This window comes from Erinaceus europaeus, chromosome 2, assembly GCF_950295315.1.
Source record: "Erinaceus europaeus chromosome 2, mEriEur2.1, whole genome shotgun sequence".
NCBI lineage: Eukaryota > Metazoa > Chordata > Mammalia > Eulipotyphla > Erinaceidae > Erinaceus > Erinaceus europaeus.
In genome coordinates, this window is record NC_080163.1 from 77,996,437 (window position 1) to 78,016,228 (window position 19,792).

Genomic DNA, 19,792 nt, shown 5'->3' on the forward strand with positions numbered 1-19,792 from the left:
CTCCCCATCCCACTCCCTTTCTAAGTATACAGCATTTAAAAATTGGGCTGGAGGAACTGACATAAGTAATACATAAGTAATATTGTACATAAGTACAGCACTTGGTTCATTCCTCAGCAGCATTAAAAATTAAAGAAGGAAGAAGAGGGCAGCAGGAAGTTGGCTCAGTGGTAGAGTGAAAAATGCCTGGTATATGCCTGAGGTCCTAAGTCTTATCCTTGGCATGGCCCTCGGCCTGTCTCTATCACTCTGCCTCTGTCAATAAGAGATACACAGGCTCCTGTACTAAATATGAATATATGGGTCCTGAGTCAGATTGATGGGGTAAACAGTTAATGGTATTTATATACTTTCCTCATATTTGGGAACTACTCTCTGCCCTAAAAGAGCTTTCTAGTTCTATTTTCAACTATGACACTATCTTCCCAGACAAAATTTTTAGGTCACCTGCATGCTAGCTACTCACACTTAGGGAAAAATTACTAAAGCCATGGGCCACTTGGAACATACTTAAAATGGGCTTCATAGCTTCTTTCTAGCCCAAGATCCCTAATTTCATCTGCTCTGTTCTTACTTTTTGGTTCCTGTTTACTGAACACTTTAGCCTGCTTTATTAACTTGCTGCCCTTCAGACACCAAGGTGCAGATGCATGCAGATGCTATCATATAGATTCCATCCTGACTTCCCTCAAGACAGCCTCACCTCTCCAGAGACCTACCCCACCAATGAAAGACAGAAATGGGCTGGGGGTATGGATCGACCCGTTAATGTCCATCTGTAGCAGAGAAGCCATTACAGAAGCCAGAACTACCACCTTCTGCACCCCATAAATAATTCTGATACATACTCCTTGAGGGAGAGAAATGTTAGGGGACGATAACCAGAGGGCTCTAAACTCCAATTCCATCAGGACCCAAAGTGAGAATAGGAAAAAAAGAACATTTGGAAGTGGCAACCTATACCCACTGCCATATATATATGGAGAGAGAGAGAGAGAGACAGAAACAGAGAGAGATATGGAGACAGTTCCAGAAATGATAGTCCACCCATGTCTGTGACTTTGGGAGGGCTACTGCAGTTTCCAATGGAGGGAATGGTGACTTGGAACTCTGGTTAGTATGAACAGTGTAGAATTATACCCCTTTGTCCCATAATTTTTGGGGAAAATTATTATCTTTTTTTATTTTTTGGATAGAAAGCCAGAAATAAAGAGGGAAGGGGTGACAGAGAGGAAGAGAGACAGAGAGACACCTGCAACACTGCTTCACCACTTATGAAGCTTTCCCCATGCAGGTGAGGACTGGGGAGCCTGGGTCCTTGTGCATTGTATCATATGTGCTCAACCAGGTATGCCAGCACCCAGCCACCTACAATTTTGTAAATCAATATTAAATCTCTAATAAAAAAGTTGGTATTTCTCCTAGTCCTAGAAAAATAAATAAAATTAAAAGGAGAAAGAAGAAAGGTCTGGCAAGGAAGAAAAGGGAAATGACAAACATAATTACACCACCCTGAACTTCTAAACTTTAGACAAATTCTTCATTAAGAGTACCCTATGGCCTAAAACTGTAATAGTTGGTTACCACAAATGTCTACTAGACACTTGAAATGTGACGAGTTCAAACTAAAGTGTGAAGTATAAAATACATTCCAAATTTCAGTCTTAGTGCAACATGAATAAAGAAAAAAAAAATCAATAATTACTATCAATTTTCATTTTATTCCTACTTTAAAACTGGCCAATAAGCTTACAAAATCCCTACCATTCATTTAAAAGGAAAGTTTAGTCTAATCCCAAAAAAATATGAGGCCTAATACAAGATATTTACAGTAAAGCTAATATGACTTGTGTTTGTAATTATTTCCTTAAGCATGATACTTCTGATTTCCTGAAAGTATCATTTTATTTACAGGTACTTTAGAAATGACTTCGACTCGTGGCATGGTAGTGGTGCCCCCAGTTGAACACACATAGTACCATGAGCGAGGACCAGAGGTTGAGTCCTGCTTCCCACCTGCAGGTGGAAAGCATCAGGAGTGGGAAAGCAGGTGTGCAGTTGTGTGTCTTTCTTTCTCCCTATCTCCCCCATCTCTCTCAATTTCTCTCTGTCCGATCAATACAATAGTAAGGAGGAAAAAAAAAGCCATGAGGAATGATGGATTTGTAGTAAATTTTATGGATAAGATATGTAACAAGGTAAAGTCACAGACATACAATAGTCAATGCTACTATAGAAGTTATTTCACAATATATCACATTAAAAAATTTTTAATCAAGTCTAAAATTAATAATAATACATACAGGGGGTTAGGTGTTGGTACACCTGGGTGGTTGAGCTTTTTAAATAAGTCACTTGGTTCTTAACAATACTTCAATAAAGACACAGAAGGGATGTCGGGCGGTAGCGCAGTGGGTTAAGTGCATGTGGCACAAAGCGCAAAGACCAGACCAGTTACTGGTTCAAACCCCCGGCTCCCCACCTGCAAGGGAGTCTGTTTCACAGTTGGTGAAGCAGGTCTGCAGGTGTCTCTCTGTCTCTTTTCATCTCTATCTCCCCTTCTCTCTCAATTTCTCTGTCTCTATCCAATAACAAATAAATAAATTTTCTAAAAAATTTAAAAAAGACTACAGAAGATCTCTCTCAATAAAATAAAATAAAAAACCCCACTATATGTTGCATAAAAAGGTTCAGAGATAAAGAATTACAATAATGTAAAACTGTCTTTCTTATAAAAAGTTTTTATGCTTACCTCATGCAGAGAGAACATTCAAAATCTGAGACATCTATTAGTTCATCTGGGACATTACCACAAGTTAAAGAAAATGTACAGACTTCATTGGGAGTTTCTATTAAAACAGAAAGACAAGGTTTTCTTTAGAAAAGAAATCTAAAGGTCATTCTAAGTAAATATATGTATTTTATACAAATGCAGTGCAATTTTCACCTCCTTGCTTTTTAAGCTTATTTCTTCCATCTTCATTCACAATCACATCTTGTTCTACAAGACACAACTTTCTCTTCAGCAGAGCACCTTTTTCTTGAACAGAGAGCAAAGGTTCTGAGGACACTCTTTTTAAACAATCCTCTCTGGCAGGTATTTCTGTTGAATTTATAGTCTGTGCTGAAAGAGTACGGTTTAGGCCTCCTTTAATAGATTCTGAAGTGACTTCCAGTATTTTTTCCTTCTACAAAAATACAATGAATAAACATAACTGTAATTCTTTTTTTTTTTTAACGATTTTACTTACTTATTAATGAGAAAGACACATGGAGAGAGAAAGAACCAGACATCACTTTGGTACATATGCTACCAGGGACTGAACTCAGGACTCTCATGCTTGAGAGTCCAATGCTTTATCCATTGTGCCACCTCCCAGACCACATAACTGTAACTCCTTATTGTTCTTTATTAGTACTAGTCTTTATACTTAAATGATTCAATCAAATGGAAATGAAATTTGTTTTTTTAAAGTATTTATTCCCTTTTGTTGCCCTTGTTTTATTGTTGTAGTTATTATTGTTGTTACTGATGTTGTCATTGTTGGATAGGACAGAGAAATGGAGAGAGGAAGGGAAGACAGAGGAGGAAATAAAGATAGACACCTGCAGACCTACTTCACTGCTGCTTGTAAAGCAACTCCCCTGCAGGTGGGGAGCCGGGGGCTTGAACCGGGATCTTTATACAGGCCACTGCGCTTTGTACCACCTGTGCTTAACCCACTGCACTGCCGCCCAACTCCATGAAATGAAATTTGAATGTCTTACAATGTTCATTCGACTGTTCATTTAATGTCATCAACTTTTAATTCTAAAATCCTGGCAAGTTAATGGGTTTGCCAATATTTATAAAACCTTACATATCATGTAGGCTTGTGTTGTAATAGTGCTTAAGTAACTGTGTTAATATAGTTGTTCCTACTCTGAGAAATTGAAATAAAATGTTTTAAGAGACTAATGATTTTCAGATATTCAGGTGATATAAAATTGTGATTAATTAACAAATATTTACATTAGAGCTTTTAATGCAAAATAAAGTTATATACAAACTCCTACTAAGACAAAGCTTAACAGGCTAAAAAATACCTATGCAGATTCTACTACTTGAAACTAGTAAAGATCTTAACTTGTAAACAAATAGCTACACTAGACTAAATAAATTTTTCTCATTCCTCCTAATCAACACGAGTGCCACCTCAGCATGCTTCACTTCAGACTGTGTCCAGAGACTTCAGGTGTGGAATGACAACCCTTCAGCTTCATTACTAAGGTGAGACCTTTCCTTTCACAGGATTCTCTAATTCCATTCCAGGTGGTTCACTTCCTAATAAAGTCCCAAAACCTAGATATAGACCAGGTCACATGAGATAAGCGTATGTCCACACGTATCCATAAACTAGGGCAAAATATATACCTGAAAGCAAAAGTACACAATAGTCTGCAGTGAGTACCCCTCAACACATCATCTGCACTATTCCAGCCTTTAGGTCCTTAATTCTTCAACAATTTGTTTGGCCTTATATGTTAACTCTCTTTTCAGCCACCAGGTTCCAGATGCCAGCATGATGCTGACCAGACTTCCCCGGACAGACGACCCCACCAATGTGTCCATGAGCTCTGCTTCCCTACTAGGGAAAGAGAGAGGCAGACTGGGTGTATGGATTGACCAGTCAACGCCCATGCTCATCGGGGAAGCAATTACAGAAGCCAGACCTTCTACCTTCTACAACCCACAATGACCTTGGGTCCATACTCCCAGAGGGATAAGGAATAGGAAAGCTATCAGGGGAGAGGATGGGATACGGAGATCTGGTGGTGGGAATTGTGTGGAATTGTACCCCTCCTACCCTACAGTTTTGTTAATGTCTCCTTTTTTAAATAAATTAATTAATTTAAAAAAAATTCTCATTCCTTACCTGCTCTGGGTTAAGCTCACTGAGAGAGTGAGATTCTTCCATTACTAAAGGAAAACCAAAAGTTTTGTTCTTAATACATGATAATGAACTCCAAGAAGAGTCCTTCAGGTTTTCTTTTAAGTTTTCAGGTGATAATAAACCACACAAAATCTGTAAAAGAAGTATTATAAAAGTAAGGAAAGTATATAATATTTGGCCTAAAACAATATAACTTATCAAATGTTTAAAATGTTTAGAAGATATGCAGAGAAGGAATCAAATAATATAATAAATAAAATAAGGTTTTGCAAAATCAAGGAATTCACCACCAAAAAATTCTTTAGAAAGAAGGTATTAAATGGTTAGATTAGTAGCTTGGGAAGTTACCCAATGTAAAGGCTATTTAATAAGGACTTAAAAGGAAAGCTAAAAGAAATTGAAAACCACTACCTTTGAACATTAGCAAATACTATCCTGTCACACTAGTTCATGGTTTATCCCAACATATACTTTAAGGTTAAAATTAATGATTACATGAACTCTACGTAAAAAACTCTAAAGCCCCATGTATTGACACAAAATTTAGTTTCTGGCAGAAGAAAACTAACCTAGAAGGGCAGTTACCCTTTGCACAGCACTTGGTCTAGAACCATCAAATGATAGTTTTTTTTTTAGCTCTGAGTTAAACTGAGAAGTAGCAGCTATTTACACTTCTGGGTGCTTCAGGAATGCATCTAAGACTCTCAAATGAAGAGGGTAAGTTAAGGTAGGGAAATAACCCAGCTAGAAGAAAATGAGAGGGATTCAACTTTTTTTTTTTTGTTTGCCAAATAAGTTCCATTAATATGTACAGCAGAGAATTTCTTATTTTCTAAATTTGGAAGCTTGATTTTTTAGTCAAACTGTCAAGACTACAAAAAATCAGTCTCTCAACTACTACAGTGTAAATAAAATGGAAGCAGAAAGTGAACCTCTCTGGTAAGCATTCAAATGATATATTTCATTTAAGAAATATTTTTAAGTTCAAGCCCCTGGTTCCCCACCTGCAGGGGAGTCATCTTTCTCTCCCCCTCTCTGTCTTCCCCTCCTCTCTCCATGTTTCCCTGTCCTATCTAAAAACTATTACAACAACAATAACTACAATAATAAAACAACAATGGCAATAAAAGGGAATAAATATTAAAGAAAATAAATATTTTTAAATCTACATGTTTTTACATTTCTACTAAGTTGAAATATATATTAAACATCTACCTACCCTAGAAACCAAAGAGATAGAAAAACATATATATGGAAAATAACTTGTATAAGAATATTCATAGAGCAACAAGAAACAATTCAAATGAAAATCATTACTACCCATGAATGCCACAAATTGTGGGATGCTGATAAAAGGAAAAAAAATGTTGCATGTACTTCACAAATGTGTTAATTAAAAAAACTTGGATCCAAAAGAGTACATATGATATGATTTCATTTATATGAGGCTTTTGAGTAGGGAGAACTATTCTGTAATAGAGATCTGAATAGCCATTGCTTATGGGAGCAGAGGAATTAAGAGATTTATTCAAGAAGGAATGACAGAACTTTCTATGATACTGGCAATACTCTGTATCTTGATTGGAGTGCTTTACATAGGTGTATAATTTCTCAAAGTTCAAATAAACTGTAAATCTATGCACTTGATTAGGTGTGGCTACAACACAATTTACAACACAACTGAGGAAAGGAAATATTCCAAATTGTCAGTTGTTTTGCATTCACCTGACATTATTAATCAAATACCTTCACAAACACAAGGATATTCAACTACATGGAAAAAGAAAACTCATACATGCTTTAAAAGTCTGCAGTTCTAACAGATAAAACTAACAAATACAGAATATGAATTAAACACACAATAATAAATTATTTGGGGGTTAACCTAGTGGGTTAGCTAGAATGTATATGCAAACAAAATTCATAGAGAATATATCAATGTCAGTTATCAATAGATTCACTGAAGAATCAGGAAAATTCAGAGTTCTTGGATTTCAGGATACATAGAATCTCTTGTGGTTGGTGTATTGCACCAAAGTAAAAGACTCTGGAGGGATGGTTCAGATCCTGGAACATGATGGCAGAGGAGGATACTGGGGGCCGAACTGTTATGTGGAAAACTAGGAAATGTCACACATAAACAAACTACTGTATTTTACTATCGACTGCAAACCATTAATACCCCAACAAAGAAATTAAAAAAAAATCTCTTGTGGTGCTTATTAAATTATGCCCTAATTTAAGATGTTCATTCTAAAGGCCTGTGGTGATTCTGACAAAAACTAAAAGTCATAGGAATGTTCACCATTCATAAAGGTAAGAAAAATAAATGACATTTTTTGAGAATATTGAGGAATCATCACCAGACATGGAAATTACACTGAGACTGATTTTTTCAAAATGACTCTAAACTTCCTAGATTCTCTGTAAGCTTGACAAAAACTGAATGTCAATGGTTTTATTAACATAGCAAAAAAATCTCAGAAGTTCAGAAGTTTCTGATTAAACAGAAAATTCTGTTTAATCCAATGTTTCCTAAAGTTATTTGACCAGAGAGCTTCTCCTTTTTAATTAACACGTAACAACACACTTCAAAATCAACTTGGAAAAGCTGAGTTTTGATATATGAACTGTTTAAAAAAAAAAAAAGTAAGCCAAAATACACCCAAGGAAGAAATACAATTGGCCATCATGGAGAGAAAGCAGTTTAAAAATGAAAAGTTCCTGAGCAGGAACATCATGACAGCAATGTTTAATTATAATTTGTCTGACTTGAATAAAAAACACATTAAGAGAACATCTAAGTTTAACTTTGCAAAAGTAATTTATTTAAATATCTGTGAATGAAATGCTTTCACTTCAGTAAGAACTCAATATCCTAAGTCTATGAACCTGAAAAATCACTTGTCAAATTACTACTAAATTTGACTTACAGGTTCATTATTGTCTTTATTCCAACTTTATAACTAGCATTTTAAAAAATATTTATGACCTAGCCCAGCCTTAAATTATTATAGAAAACTCATTACCTTTTCCACTTCTAGCTTTGCAGGTGCAAAATCTTCATCAAGAGCTAAGCACTGAAGAAATAGTTGTAAGGCATCACCTAAAAAGCCAGCATCATGGAGTATTTTTCCTTTCCTGAAGTAGACCTTTAATAAAAGCATATATACATAATTGTTACTAATAGAAATATCCTATACAAATCAATAGAAGGGTGGAGGAGATAGCATAATGGTTATGCAAAAAGACTTTCATGTCAGAGGTTCCAAAGGCCCAGGTTCAATACCTTATACTACCATAAGCCAGAGGCGAGCAGTGCTCTGTTGAAAAAAAAAAAATCAATACAGAAATTATATGATTGAAAATGTTCCTTTTAAAACTCTGGGAGTTTGGACTGAAGAGTCCAGAGTATTTCATAGGTATATTTAATCTTCATCTTGAAGAAGTATTTAGGGAGGAAGTGAGGCCCAGAACATAATTTCAAGACCACATTTCGAATTCAATCACCTCAGTGATAAGTCCAAAGGTTCGTTCTTTTTTAGTGGTTTTTTTTATTAGTGGCTCAATGATAGTTTTCATGATTATAGGAGTTTGGTTCCACATGTTTTTCTTGAACTAACCATTCATGCCATCGTGGGATTTTTATATCATATCCCATATATACATACTTTTTATTTTACTTTCCAGGGGCCTGGCACATATGCAATTTCACCATTCTGAGCTACCTTTTTTAGATAAGACAGAAATACAAGGAGAGTTTCAGTCACCAAGTTGAAGATGCTACCTTACGCCAACGTGACTTCCCTGGGCAGACGACTTCACCAATGTTTCCTGGAAGCTCACTATCCCAGAGCCCTTCCCTACTAGGGAAAAATAGAAACAGGCTGGGAATACAGACTGACCTGTCAATTACCATGTCCAGCAGAGAAGCCATAACAGAAGCCAGACCTTCCACCTTCTGCACCACATAAAGATCTTTGGTCCATATGCCCAGAGGGATAAAGAATAGGGAAGCTTCCAATGGAGGGGATGGGATTTGGGACTCTGGTGGTGGGAAATGTATGTTAACTGTACCCCTCTTATCACACAATCTTGTTGATCATTACTAAATCACCAAGGAGGAGGAGGAGGAGGAAGAAAAGGAGGAGAAGAAAAGAAAAGAGAAAAGAAAAGGAAAGAAAAGAAAAGAAAAGAAAAGGAAAGGAAAGAAGCGAAAAAAGAAATACCAAGAGAGAGGGAGAAACACTTCAGCACCAGAGCTTGCCCCAGGATTGTACAATTCCAATGTGGTACTGGAGCTCCAACATGGACTACACACATGGTAAGGCATATGCCCTAGTTGGTGAGATCTCAGGCCACCATTAATAATTTTAAAGCATCCATACCATACTAATCTCAGGGGTATAGCTTCAAAGAAGGAAAAAACTCACATAAAAATAACTTCTAGGAGCCAAGTGGTGGCACACCTGGTTAAGCACACACATTACAATGTTCAAGGACCCAGGTACAAGCCTCTGGTCTCCATCTGCAGAAGGAAAGCTTTACAAGTGGTGAAGCAGGGCAGCAGGTGTCTCTCTTTCCCACTCTCCATCTCTCCTTGCCTCTCAATTTCTCTGTCTCTATCCAATAATAAAAATAAAAAATAACTTCTGGCTTAAGGGACATATATGAGAGATACATTTTCTGTGGTAATTTGATAAAAAATGAGAATCTGTAAATAAGCAACATATCATATACATGCTTCAACTCTCTTTAAAGATCCTCCACATGGAGGGACTGGGTGGTAGTGCACAAGGACTGGGTTCAAGCCCCCCAGGCCCCAACTGTTGGGGGAAAGCTTTGTGAGTAGTGAAGCAGTGCTGTATGTGTCCGTTTCTCTCCCTCTCTACCTCTCCCTTCCACTCAATTTCTAGCTATCTTTATTCAATAAATGTAATTTAAAAAAATAAATACACATACCTAAAAACAACCTCCTCTGTGCCCATCTTCCACATTAAATCAATGCAGTTCCCACTACAATGCCTCAGTCAATTTTCCAGTCTCAAGTACCTCTTCTCTTTCCATTAATAAACCTCCACTGATGTCTTATCTAAATCTCCATTTACGTAATATGGATAGATGTATCTCCTTGAGGAAATTTTATGCAGCAAATATTTCACCTCAAGAGTCAACCAAATAATTTATTTTTGTTTTTTCAAGATTTTATTTATTTATTCATGAGAAAGATAGGAGGAGAGGAAGAACCAGACATCACTCTGGTACATGTGCTGCTGGGGATTGAACTCAGGACCGCATGCTTGAGAGTCCAATGCTTTATCCACTGCGCCACCACCCAGCCCACTTCCAGGTTATATATGTATATAATCTCTTCAGACCTGCTTCACCGTAGGTTAAATGACTCCCCTACAGGTGGGGAGCCAGGGGCATGAACTGGGATCCTTGCCGGTCCTTGCGCTTTGCACCTTATGTGCTTAACCCCCTCTGCTACTGCCTGACTCCCAAGAGTGAACCAAATCATTTCTGTTAAAATGTATAACCATTAATTTAATACAGGTTCCCTACAGATAAAATTATAAAGTGTATGCTAATGTAAAATGGTAACTTTACCTCAGGCCAATTTGGCAATTGAAAGAGAACTGCATTTAAATCTTCTATAGCTGCTTTAAACTCTTGGAGACCAGCATAGGATTCAGCTCTGTAAATTTTTAGAGTCAAGTCATTGGGCTCTGAAAGAAATAATTCATAACAGCTTGATTATTATTTTTAAAGATAAATGTTTAATTCACAAAATAATTAACACTGGACTAAGAATCAACTTAAGAATCCAGTCAATACCCACAAATTAAAGATTGTGGACCAACAATGAGTACAGCCCATTCACATGTTGAATCTTATCAAAAGCTCTATCAAGACATTATAAGATCAGTGGAAGAAATTAATAACACTCTTTTCCATTAACACAACCTACTTATAAAGAAGTATTCTGAGGTGTGTGTGGTGGTGCAACATCACACATATCACCATGCACAAGGACTGGGGTTCAAACCCCCACTCTCCACCTGCAGGGGGGGACACTTCATGAGTAGTGAAGCTGGTTTGCAGTTATCTGTCATTCCCTCTCCCATCCTATCTCCCTTCCCCTCTCAATTTCTCTCTGTCCTCTCAAATAAAATTTAAGAAAAGGGGAAAAACAAGGCTACCAGGAATGGTGGATACGTAATGCTGGCACCAAGCCCCAACAATAAACCTACTAGCAATTAAAAAAGGATAAAAAGAATAAAATAAATAAAAATAAATATTTATATGTCAATAATCATCCTAAGGGGAAAAAAATGAATGTTTTCTTAATATAGCGTGTGCTATATAAAATTAACACATATATCTGAAGTGTTTAGACTTGCCTTTCTAGTTTAGATCTTATTTGTGGACCCTAATATCTAAATCTGCATAAACAGCTATATTGTAGCTATCACATAGAATTCCCATGATTACAAACACCAAGGCTCAGTCTTATGATGATACGAAAGTGGTCCTCATTTCAGAGTAAATGGGTTATAATCATAATCAACATTTTTAAGAGGTCAAAATTTTAATCCATGCCATTATAAAAAATGGTTTTGGTATAAAAATATCTAATTTCAAGTACTTGAGGAAAAACTTAGTGATCTTACTATCTTCTATAACTATTTAAGAAACAAACTTAGTATTCAGTGGCAGGTAGAACTGCACACACTTAGCTAGTCCACCAATAACATAATCATTTACTACTGGTACAGTAAATTCTAAAACGAAGTCTAAGCAATAGATCTACATTAGCTTTAGACTCTTCTTTTACAACTATTCATTTCTAAAGTCCTCAGAAATTTTTGCTTATAAAAGAAAACTCATTGTTAGAAGGGCATAAAGACCTTTAATGCCTTGTTTAAAAGAGGATGATGCTCAATTTAACCCCACCCAGGGAAGACAGAGCCAGTCCCACACCACAGGAAGATTTAGGACTGTGTCTTCCCTTCTCTCCCTCTTTGCCTCTGTCACCAACTATCTGAAAAAGGCAGCTTAGAACTAGGAAGCCCCAACAACATCACCTAAATTCTTGGGAGACTTTCCCCCCTCCCTTTTATTTAGAGATATTAAGACTAGCCCTGCTATCTCATATATCTTTCCTCAGGTTCAGTTATGAGAATGGAAGTGAAAGTATTTTGTAAATGCTAAGAAAAAGAGTCAATGTTTGTTTCAAGTCCCTTGTAAAACAAGTTAGAATACTACTGAGTTTACTGATTAGATTCAAATGACTTAATGTTATGTGTTGAAACAGTAAATGTCTATTTTCTTTAAATATATGCAGCATTCACCTATAATTTCATTAGTTTTTAAAACTATAGTTCTTCAGTAGCTATCTAATGAAAGGTAATTTTACTGATAGTGCTAAAATGTTACTAATAAACATGCAGAAACTGGAATTAGGACTTAACCTTTCCTTGGGCAATTTAATGTGGCAAAAACAAGCAGAACTTAGTCATGAGGTTTAGATTCTAATGCTAGCTAAATCATTTCAGCTATAGCACTTTTACATTTAAAAAACAGCTTGGTTAATACTTACTGGGCAATTTACTGTTAAGCACCATTCAAAGCACTTTACAAAATAACCTTAGGCAATTGATATTGATAGAGTTATGAGATGCTATTCTCACTTTTCAGGCATGGGGAAAAAAAAAATAGAGGTAGAGGACAGGGCCAGGGCCAGAGAATTAAGATTCAAACCCAAGCAGTCAACTCCTAATAAAGAACAGCTTTAACTACAAGTTCATAGTGCAACCCACTTCTCCCAATACACACATAAGGTTTCCTCCATCTCTTTCTGAGGATAACAGTAATATAGAGTTACTGCAATGTAACAGGGGACTCTGGGAAAGAAAGGAACGGGTGAAAAGGATGGTGAGGTCTTGGTCCATGATGGTGGAAATGGACCTAGAAGGTTTTGTAGACACTGGTCACAGGGGGATGAGAAGCTGTACAAATGTGTTAACTATACTGTAAATCATTAAACTCCAACAAAATGAGAAAGGAAAAAAAAAAGTAGTACTCCAGTATTCTTTCTGAATATCAAATTATATATAGAATTAAAAAGAACTGTTAACAGTCAAGGACTATATAATTAATATGAAAGGCAAAAAAATTTCCCAAGTATTTTTAATACAATGTTCTTTCTGATCTTTTTTAAAGCCAATAAAACTTGTCATTTATACTGCTGTTTTCTTTGAGGAAAGAGGGTTGTATACAGGGAGGATGGGCAAGCCAGTGTAAAACTCACCAAAAATAAAAGCCAGCATAACAAAGTGGGATCATTTCAATGTACTCAAGTATAAAGTCTGAATGTAGAAAGAGCTTATATAATTTCCTTGAATACTAAAAAGACAGAAAGTTATGAAACATTTGAAAGTTAATACCAAGAGATCAATGGATTAAATGTTATCTAAATATATTTCAATTCAACAGAAACTTATGTAATCTCAATGGAAAACTGATTTGGGCAAAAGTTTCCAAGCTTTCCTTTGTTGTTCACAGGGATAAATTTGGATATGTGTGGGCTATCTGTGGACTACATTACGTATTTTCCAGTTAATACTACTTGCTTGTTTCATTATAAGCATTATATGAAGAAATTAAAGGTTTTTTATTGTCAATAATAAGTACCATTAGTAACAACTGCAGTTACATTAAGTACAGTTTAAATGCATATCTAGCTAACTGACTCAGGAATTTACATCTGTACAAACGTCTACCAGCTGACATTTTTATTTAAGCACAAAAACTACTAAACATGTATTTGTGCTTTGTCAACTAGTATTTATTGTAAGATTTTTTCCATCTCCTGTCTTGCATTAAAAATTTAAAAGATGAAAAAAAAAACTTATCCTCACTTGTACCAATCATACCTTTTCAAGTATGATTTTAAAGATTTTTGAAAGATCTAAAAGTGAGGGGAGGGGGAAATAAGCTACTGAGGTTAAAGTCAAAGGCCTGCAAAAGCAATATTAAGTAGCTGAATTCATAAGTGCAGTCTACAAAAATTAAGAAAAAGGAGAGGACATCAGTCTCCTTCCATTAATATCTTAAGTCCAAGATCTAGAATCTTCCTGCAGATTACTTACTGATCATAAAACTGTAAATGAGACCTTAATTAGTAAGTGTACTGTTCTTCAATGGATTATAATCTGAATTCCCATGAGAAGTCTAATTTAAGAAGTGAAATCACTATGTATCAGCTAATACTGGATCATGCCATTTTAAACCCTGGTCTAGCACTTAGGAGACCTGGAGGGTAATGGGTTGCCTATATAACCAGCTAGCTGTATGATTGTGAACAAGTCCTTTCACTGTCCTAGATTTGTTGATGTTTGTATGGATGATCATGGCCAGTAACTAATATCTATTTAGTAAACTTCAGCTTCACCAGTATTCATTCACCCAGAGGGGCAGAACTAACTGTATCAAAATTTTATATTTAAAATAGTTTTCTTTTGTCCAGGGCCTGTTGTACTTTTTTTTACCACAAAGACATGAAAAGAATATGAAGATGTAAGGTTTGTTAAAGGTTTGGAGTTTAAAATTAAGTATTATGGGTAAAAACCCACAAACAGATACTTGATAGTTTGTAAATATCCCTAACATCATCAGTATATATCACACATATTGCGAAGTCTGTTCTTGGGATCATTTTCAAGGATTATTTCATCGCAATGAGGATGCTAATCTTGGCATATACTCATTTAGCACAAGGTTTTAAACAGTGGCATATTGGGCCTTATAAATGTGTAGGCGACTCGTCTGTGCATTGTAGGAAGTTTAGCAGCACCCCTGACCTCTACCCACAAGATGTGCTAGCAGAAGCCCACAAGGCTGAAGTAGAAAAAATAGCTTGAGATATTGAAGGAAGGCTCAATTTCCCCTGGCAGAAAAGCAACTCAATTTAAAGAACAGCTTTTCATTTTTCCATAGTCAAGTTTGGCAATGTTGCTTCCAAGGCGGGGCGGGCGTAAAACCATCTTAAGAGGTGTTACGGGGCCCCCAAACCAACAAAGGAGCGACAGTGGCCTTCCTCCCCCACCCCCACAGTCTGATCGAAAATATAAAAATTTAAAAAAACAAAGTCACAACAAGAACTCCGATCAGTCAACTCTTCCTCTTGTCCCGTGATCTAGATGTATTCGAAATTTAGGACAGAAGTGGTTGTGGAAAGAAGTATGATTTGAACATCAGCAGATTGACATATCATCAGCAAGCTTCCCAGGAAGCGCCCCAGCTCCCTTCTCTCTCCCGCCCGCAGCGCCCGGACCCGCCGGCGGGGCCTCGGGGAGCCGGGTGCGGACTGGGAGCTCCCGCCACGCCCACCGAACGTCACCCGTTACACAACGCACCCCTCGCCGCTTATGCAATTCTGCCCTCCCGCGGCTTCCAATTGCCCCGGTGACTCTGTGTGTGTCTGTGTGTGTGTCTCTGTGTGTGTGAGACTCTGTGTGTGTCTGTGTGTGTGTGTCTGTGTGTGTGACTCTGTGTGTGTGTCTGTGTGTGTGTGTGTGTGACTGTGTGTGTGACTCTGTGTGTGTGTCTCTGTGTGTGTGACTGTGTGTGTGTGTGTGTGTGTGTGTGTGTGTGTGTGTGTGTGTGTGTGTGTGTGTGTGTGTGTAAAGACCGAGGTCAACGTAGCCGAGAGTCCGGGTCTCTGCTGGAGCGAGAGGTTCCTCTCCGTCCCCGGCCCGCGCGGCCCCGCAGCTCCCATCTCCCTATGTCCCGCGAGGCTGCAGCCCAGCCCGGGCCGTACCCCGGCCCACCGCAGGGCCCCGGGCGGAGGGAACCCCGCGCCGGTGCGCCCCTCCCCGAGCCGCGTCACAGTCGGCTCCAAGGGCGATCCCCATTGTGACCAAAGCACCCCGGGGCGCCGCCCCTCCCCGCACCCTCCGAGCCCCCAGCGATCACTTTCTCTCTCTCTCCCCCCCCCCCCTCTCTTTCACATACATACACACACATACAGAGGGGTCTGGCGGCCTCCGGGAAGCGAGGAGCCTCCTACCCCCGCTTACACCCCCCCCCGTACCCCGAGAGTTGAGGCTGAATCCCCCCCGGCAGCCCGCCTGTCTGGAGCGGGGAGGGTGTGGTGGGCCGGGCCCGCCCCGCATCCCGCGCGGTCACCTGCTCGCAGCGCCTCGCAAGCGGCGGCCAGGGCCTCCCGGTAGCGCCCCTGATGCAGCAGCTCCCCGAGTCGGCCGGCCGCCTGGGCTCGCTCCTGCTGGCCCGGGAACCACTTCTCGGCCAGGTGATTGAGGACGACGCTGGTTCGGAAAGCCGAAGCGGCGGTGGCTGCGGCCAGAGGCGGAGGCGGCGGCCTCGGGGCAGCTCCTGCAGCATCGGTGGCAGCGGCGGCGGCGGCGGGAGGCAGCCGGTCCCGACAGAGGCGACAGCGGACGCGCAGCTCTCTCCGCAGGCAGCGGCGGCAGTAGCTGTGGCCGCAGGGCACGGTCACCGGCTCACTCAGAAAACCCCGGCAGCCCAAGCAGCTGAGGAGCCCGCCAGCGCTCGCATCCGCGCCCACCGCGGGGGCCGCCGCGCTCCAACTCAGCCCGTGGCGGAGCCGGTAGTTGAGCACCAGGCAGTCCACCAGGGTCCCCAGACACTCGGGCCTGACCGGGGCCCCGCGCTGCAGCGCCGCCGCGTACGCCTCCAGCGCGCCCTTCAGGTGGCCGCCCAGCGCCAGCAGCTCCCCGCGGCGGAGCAGCAGCTCCCAGCGCTCCGACTCCGCGGCCGCGCGCTCCAACTGGTCGCTGCCGCCGCCCACTTCCCAAAAGCGACTCTGGCTCGGCGGCCCGGGGGCCATCTCCCGGCTGCCTCCCTGGGAACTCCGCGCCACGGCCGGAGAAGACATGACTCACGAGGGCAGCTCCTTCGCTGCCGCCGCCGCCGCCAGCAGCCGCCACGGTCCCGGAGACTCCGGGGAACGCGGCTTCGCACGCGGCCCGCGAGCAGGGGGGCGTGGCGCGCGAACCCGACGGGGCGGCGCGCGCCCGGGAAGCCCCGGGGGCGGAGCCTGACGGGCGCGAGGTGGGGCCGGGGCTCCGCTCTAGAGGCCGGGACTCCCCCCGCTTCCCCCCCCCACCCCCTCCCGCCGCAGGGTCTCCGCCTAGCCGAGTGCCTGGCACCGCCCCTTCCAAAGCCCCTCCTGGTTGAAGGACGCGAGATCAGATGATCTCTCAGTCGATATCTAATTGGCTTCTCGCGAAGGAAGGCTGGACTTGTTAGTGAACAAAGCCCCAAAGAGGCCTGACCTGCGTACACACAGCTCGCCTCCACCCCACCCCCCATTTCGGCCTTTCTCCACCTGTCTTGGCCTCTCCCCAAAAAACCGGCTTTGTGGGCGCTTAGCTGTCTGAAGCCTTAAGGATGGCCTCCCCAGCACTGCGGCCTAAATTCTTCCTGGACATACACGCCCAGCTGAGGGTGGATCCATGCCCCTCCTCCTAGTGGGTAGGAACCTCCCCTCTGGTGTAGTGGTTAGGTTGTCAGGTGCACTTCTGAGTTTCCATTAATTCATGACCCAAGTTAACAGATGAACACATAGAGGCAGAAGACCTGGGATATACAAAGTCAGTCTATAGTTCAAGTCCAGAGTTGGCCAACTTTTAGAACCGACCCTTCCCCCCGCCCCCGCATGTCCCTGGGGTGAATCCCAGCAGAAGATAAAGCAGTTCTCCCTAGTACCAAGGAAATGCTGCTTTTCCAGGATAACTCACACACAGCCCAACTCTCCTCCACCCAGATCTCTAAAGAGGAGGTTGTGGCACAGGTCCGTCCAGCTGCACTCCCCACAGCTCAATCACTATCCCACAGTTGACCAAGATCTGTCAGATCTGACATCTTAAGAGAAAAAAATATATCCGTAGATGCTTTTCACAGCAGTCACTATAGCACTACCACTTAAGCAGGGTCTTCAGTTTTGCAGACAGAAGAAAGGGAAAGTGATCTAACTTTCGTATAGAGGTTATAGTGCCTTTAAATGGCAGTGAGTTTAAAGCTTTCAGTTGACAATATTTACAGATTTAAGTACAGGATACAAACCACACTATTAATGCTGGGAGCTACTTAGAGCTTTTAGTCCTTTTTTCAAAGCTCAGAAGCAATGATCCAGAGAGGGGATGTCATTTGTCCCAAAGCACAGAGCTGCTGATATCTAGAAACTGAAAGATAAGTGTTCATCCCACTATTATCTTGATCTTTGAATTTTTTTCAAAATATTTTTGATTTTCAAAATAAAGGGATTTTCAAATTAAAGGACTTAATTTGGGCATGCTATGTCTGAAACAGGTTAACTTTTAATTAGTATTCCTAGTAACAGGACAGCAGGGGGCTCAAAGTTGGTTTGATTTGCTGTGGGGTTTTGTTTGTTTTTTAATATACAAGAAGCAAGCTATGTTATTTCAGAAAATATGGATATATAGGCCCACAGGAGATGAGGGAAAAGCTTTTTCCAATAGTGTGCAACAGCAAATGAGTTCACTTATCACATTAACCTCACGCAAATTGCAGCTAAGGCCAAAGGAGAAAACTAATTATATGAGTTAGGGAATAGTGAGATTGATTTACCAACAGTAAAATTCCCTAAATTATTTCCTTTCCTCAATTTGCCCACATACTCATTTAGACTTGAAACTACAAGTAATACAGACATTCATTTATACATGAACATTTACTTTTGTGATGTATTCTTGTCTTGAGTAGCATCTTGCAAAATGAACAATAGTAAATAATGTGCTTAGGAGTGCAAGGGAATGATTGAGAGTATGTTTAAAAGCATGTATATGTATGTCTTATCAAATAGAACTTAGGTTTGAGGAAATTTCTCCCAGAAGTAAAATGTACTGTTCAGAAAAACACTATGATTTATCATTTGTCCTTTGGAATTTCTACCCCTAATAAATGTGACAAGAAAGCACATCTGTGTCTAGTGTGAAATAAAATGGTATAATTATAATAATGTGAGGGGGAAAAACGGGACTGTGGGAGGAATCATGCCATGTTCTCCTTGGCATTTGTGAATGGTTATAATTCATGTTTGCTGGTTTATACATTTACATAACTGGTTCTCATTTATGTAACTTATTTATGTAAGAGGCTGTGCTGCCTCTGTAGCCTTTGTGTGCTGCACAATTTCCCTCTGAATCAGGAAGTCTGGGGCAAAACAATCACAGGCTCTAGGACAGGTCACTCTTGAGTCATTCTATGCCTCCAAAAGAGGATATGCACTTTGAGACAAGTGCTTTTTAAAATCAGAGAAGAGAAAAAAAAAAAAAAAGTATCCCTCTTCATTCATTTTCTTTCTAAAATTTGGACTTTGGTCTCTGAGTCACCCAGCTGACTTCCCTGAGAAAAGTGCCAAACAGCTCCTCCAACCCCCCTCCCTCCGCACCCCAGGAGTGTGATGGGGTGAAAGCACTCTTCTCTAGTCTCCATTCTTCTCTATTCTTGCTTCTATCTTTGTTAACCAAGTAGTAAAATCATGAGATTTGTATTTCATTTCAGTTTTTTAGTGTTGTCTTCTAAAATAGATCAGTTATGTAAGCGAGTAAGAAGAAAAGCATATCTGTTTCCTAATTTGGAAAATGCTTATCACCATCATTCCCAGCCTGTGTATCTTGTATCTCTGGCCTCCCACCCCCTACCCCCCACCCCAACACACACACACACACACACACACACACACACACACACACCAGAAGGAGACTTTTCCTGATAGAGTTAGGTAAACTATTTAGGAATAGTACAACATAGTGCTTTTCTTGTACAAGAAGAAGCAGATGTGTGTT

At 40.4% G+C, this 19,792-nt stretch overlaps 1 protein-coding gene across 1 annotated transcript in view; it reads right to left on the minus strand.

Moving 5' to 3' along the window:
• Window positions 1-17,100, minus strand: part of LONRF1 (LON peptidase N-terminal domain and ring finger 1) — a 32,636-nt gene extending 15,536 nt beyond the window's left edge. The window contains exons 1-6 of the mRNA XM_007519952.3: window positions 16,128-17,100; window positions 10,545-10,663; window positions 7,964-8,086; window positions 4,917-5,066; window positions 2,948-3,188; window positions 2,753-2,849 (exon numbers count right to left, since the gene is read on the minus strand). Coding sequence (XP_007520014.1) covers window positions 2,753-2,849; window positions 2,948-3,188; window positions 4,917-5,066; window positions 7,964-8,086; window positions 10,545-10,663; window positions 16,128-16,857 — 1,460 coding nt within the window. The 5' untranslated portion in view covers window positions 16,858-17,100. The remainder of the gene's footprint in view (window positions 1-2,752; window positions 2,850-2,947; window positions 3,189-4,916; window positions 5,067-7,963; window positions 8,087-10,544; window positions 10,664-16,127) is intronic.
• Between the last annotated feature and the right edge of the window lie 2,692 nt (window positions 17,101-19,792).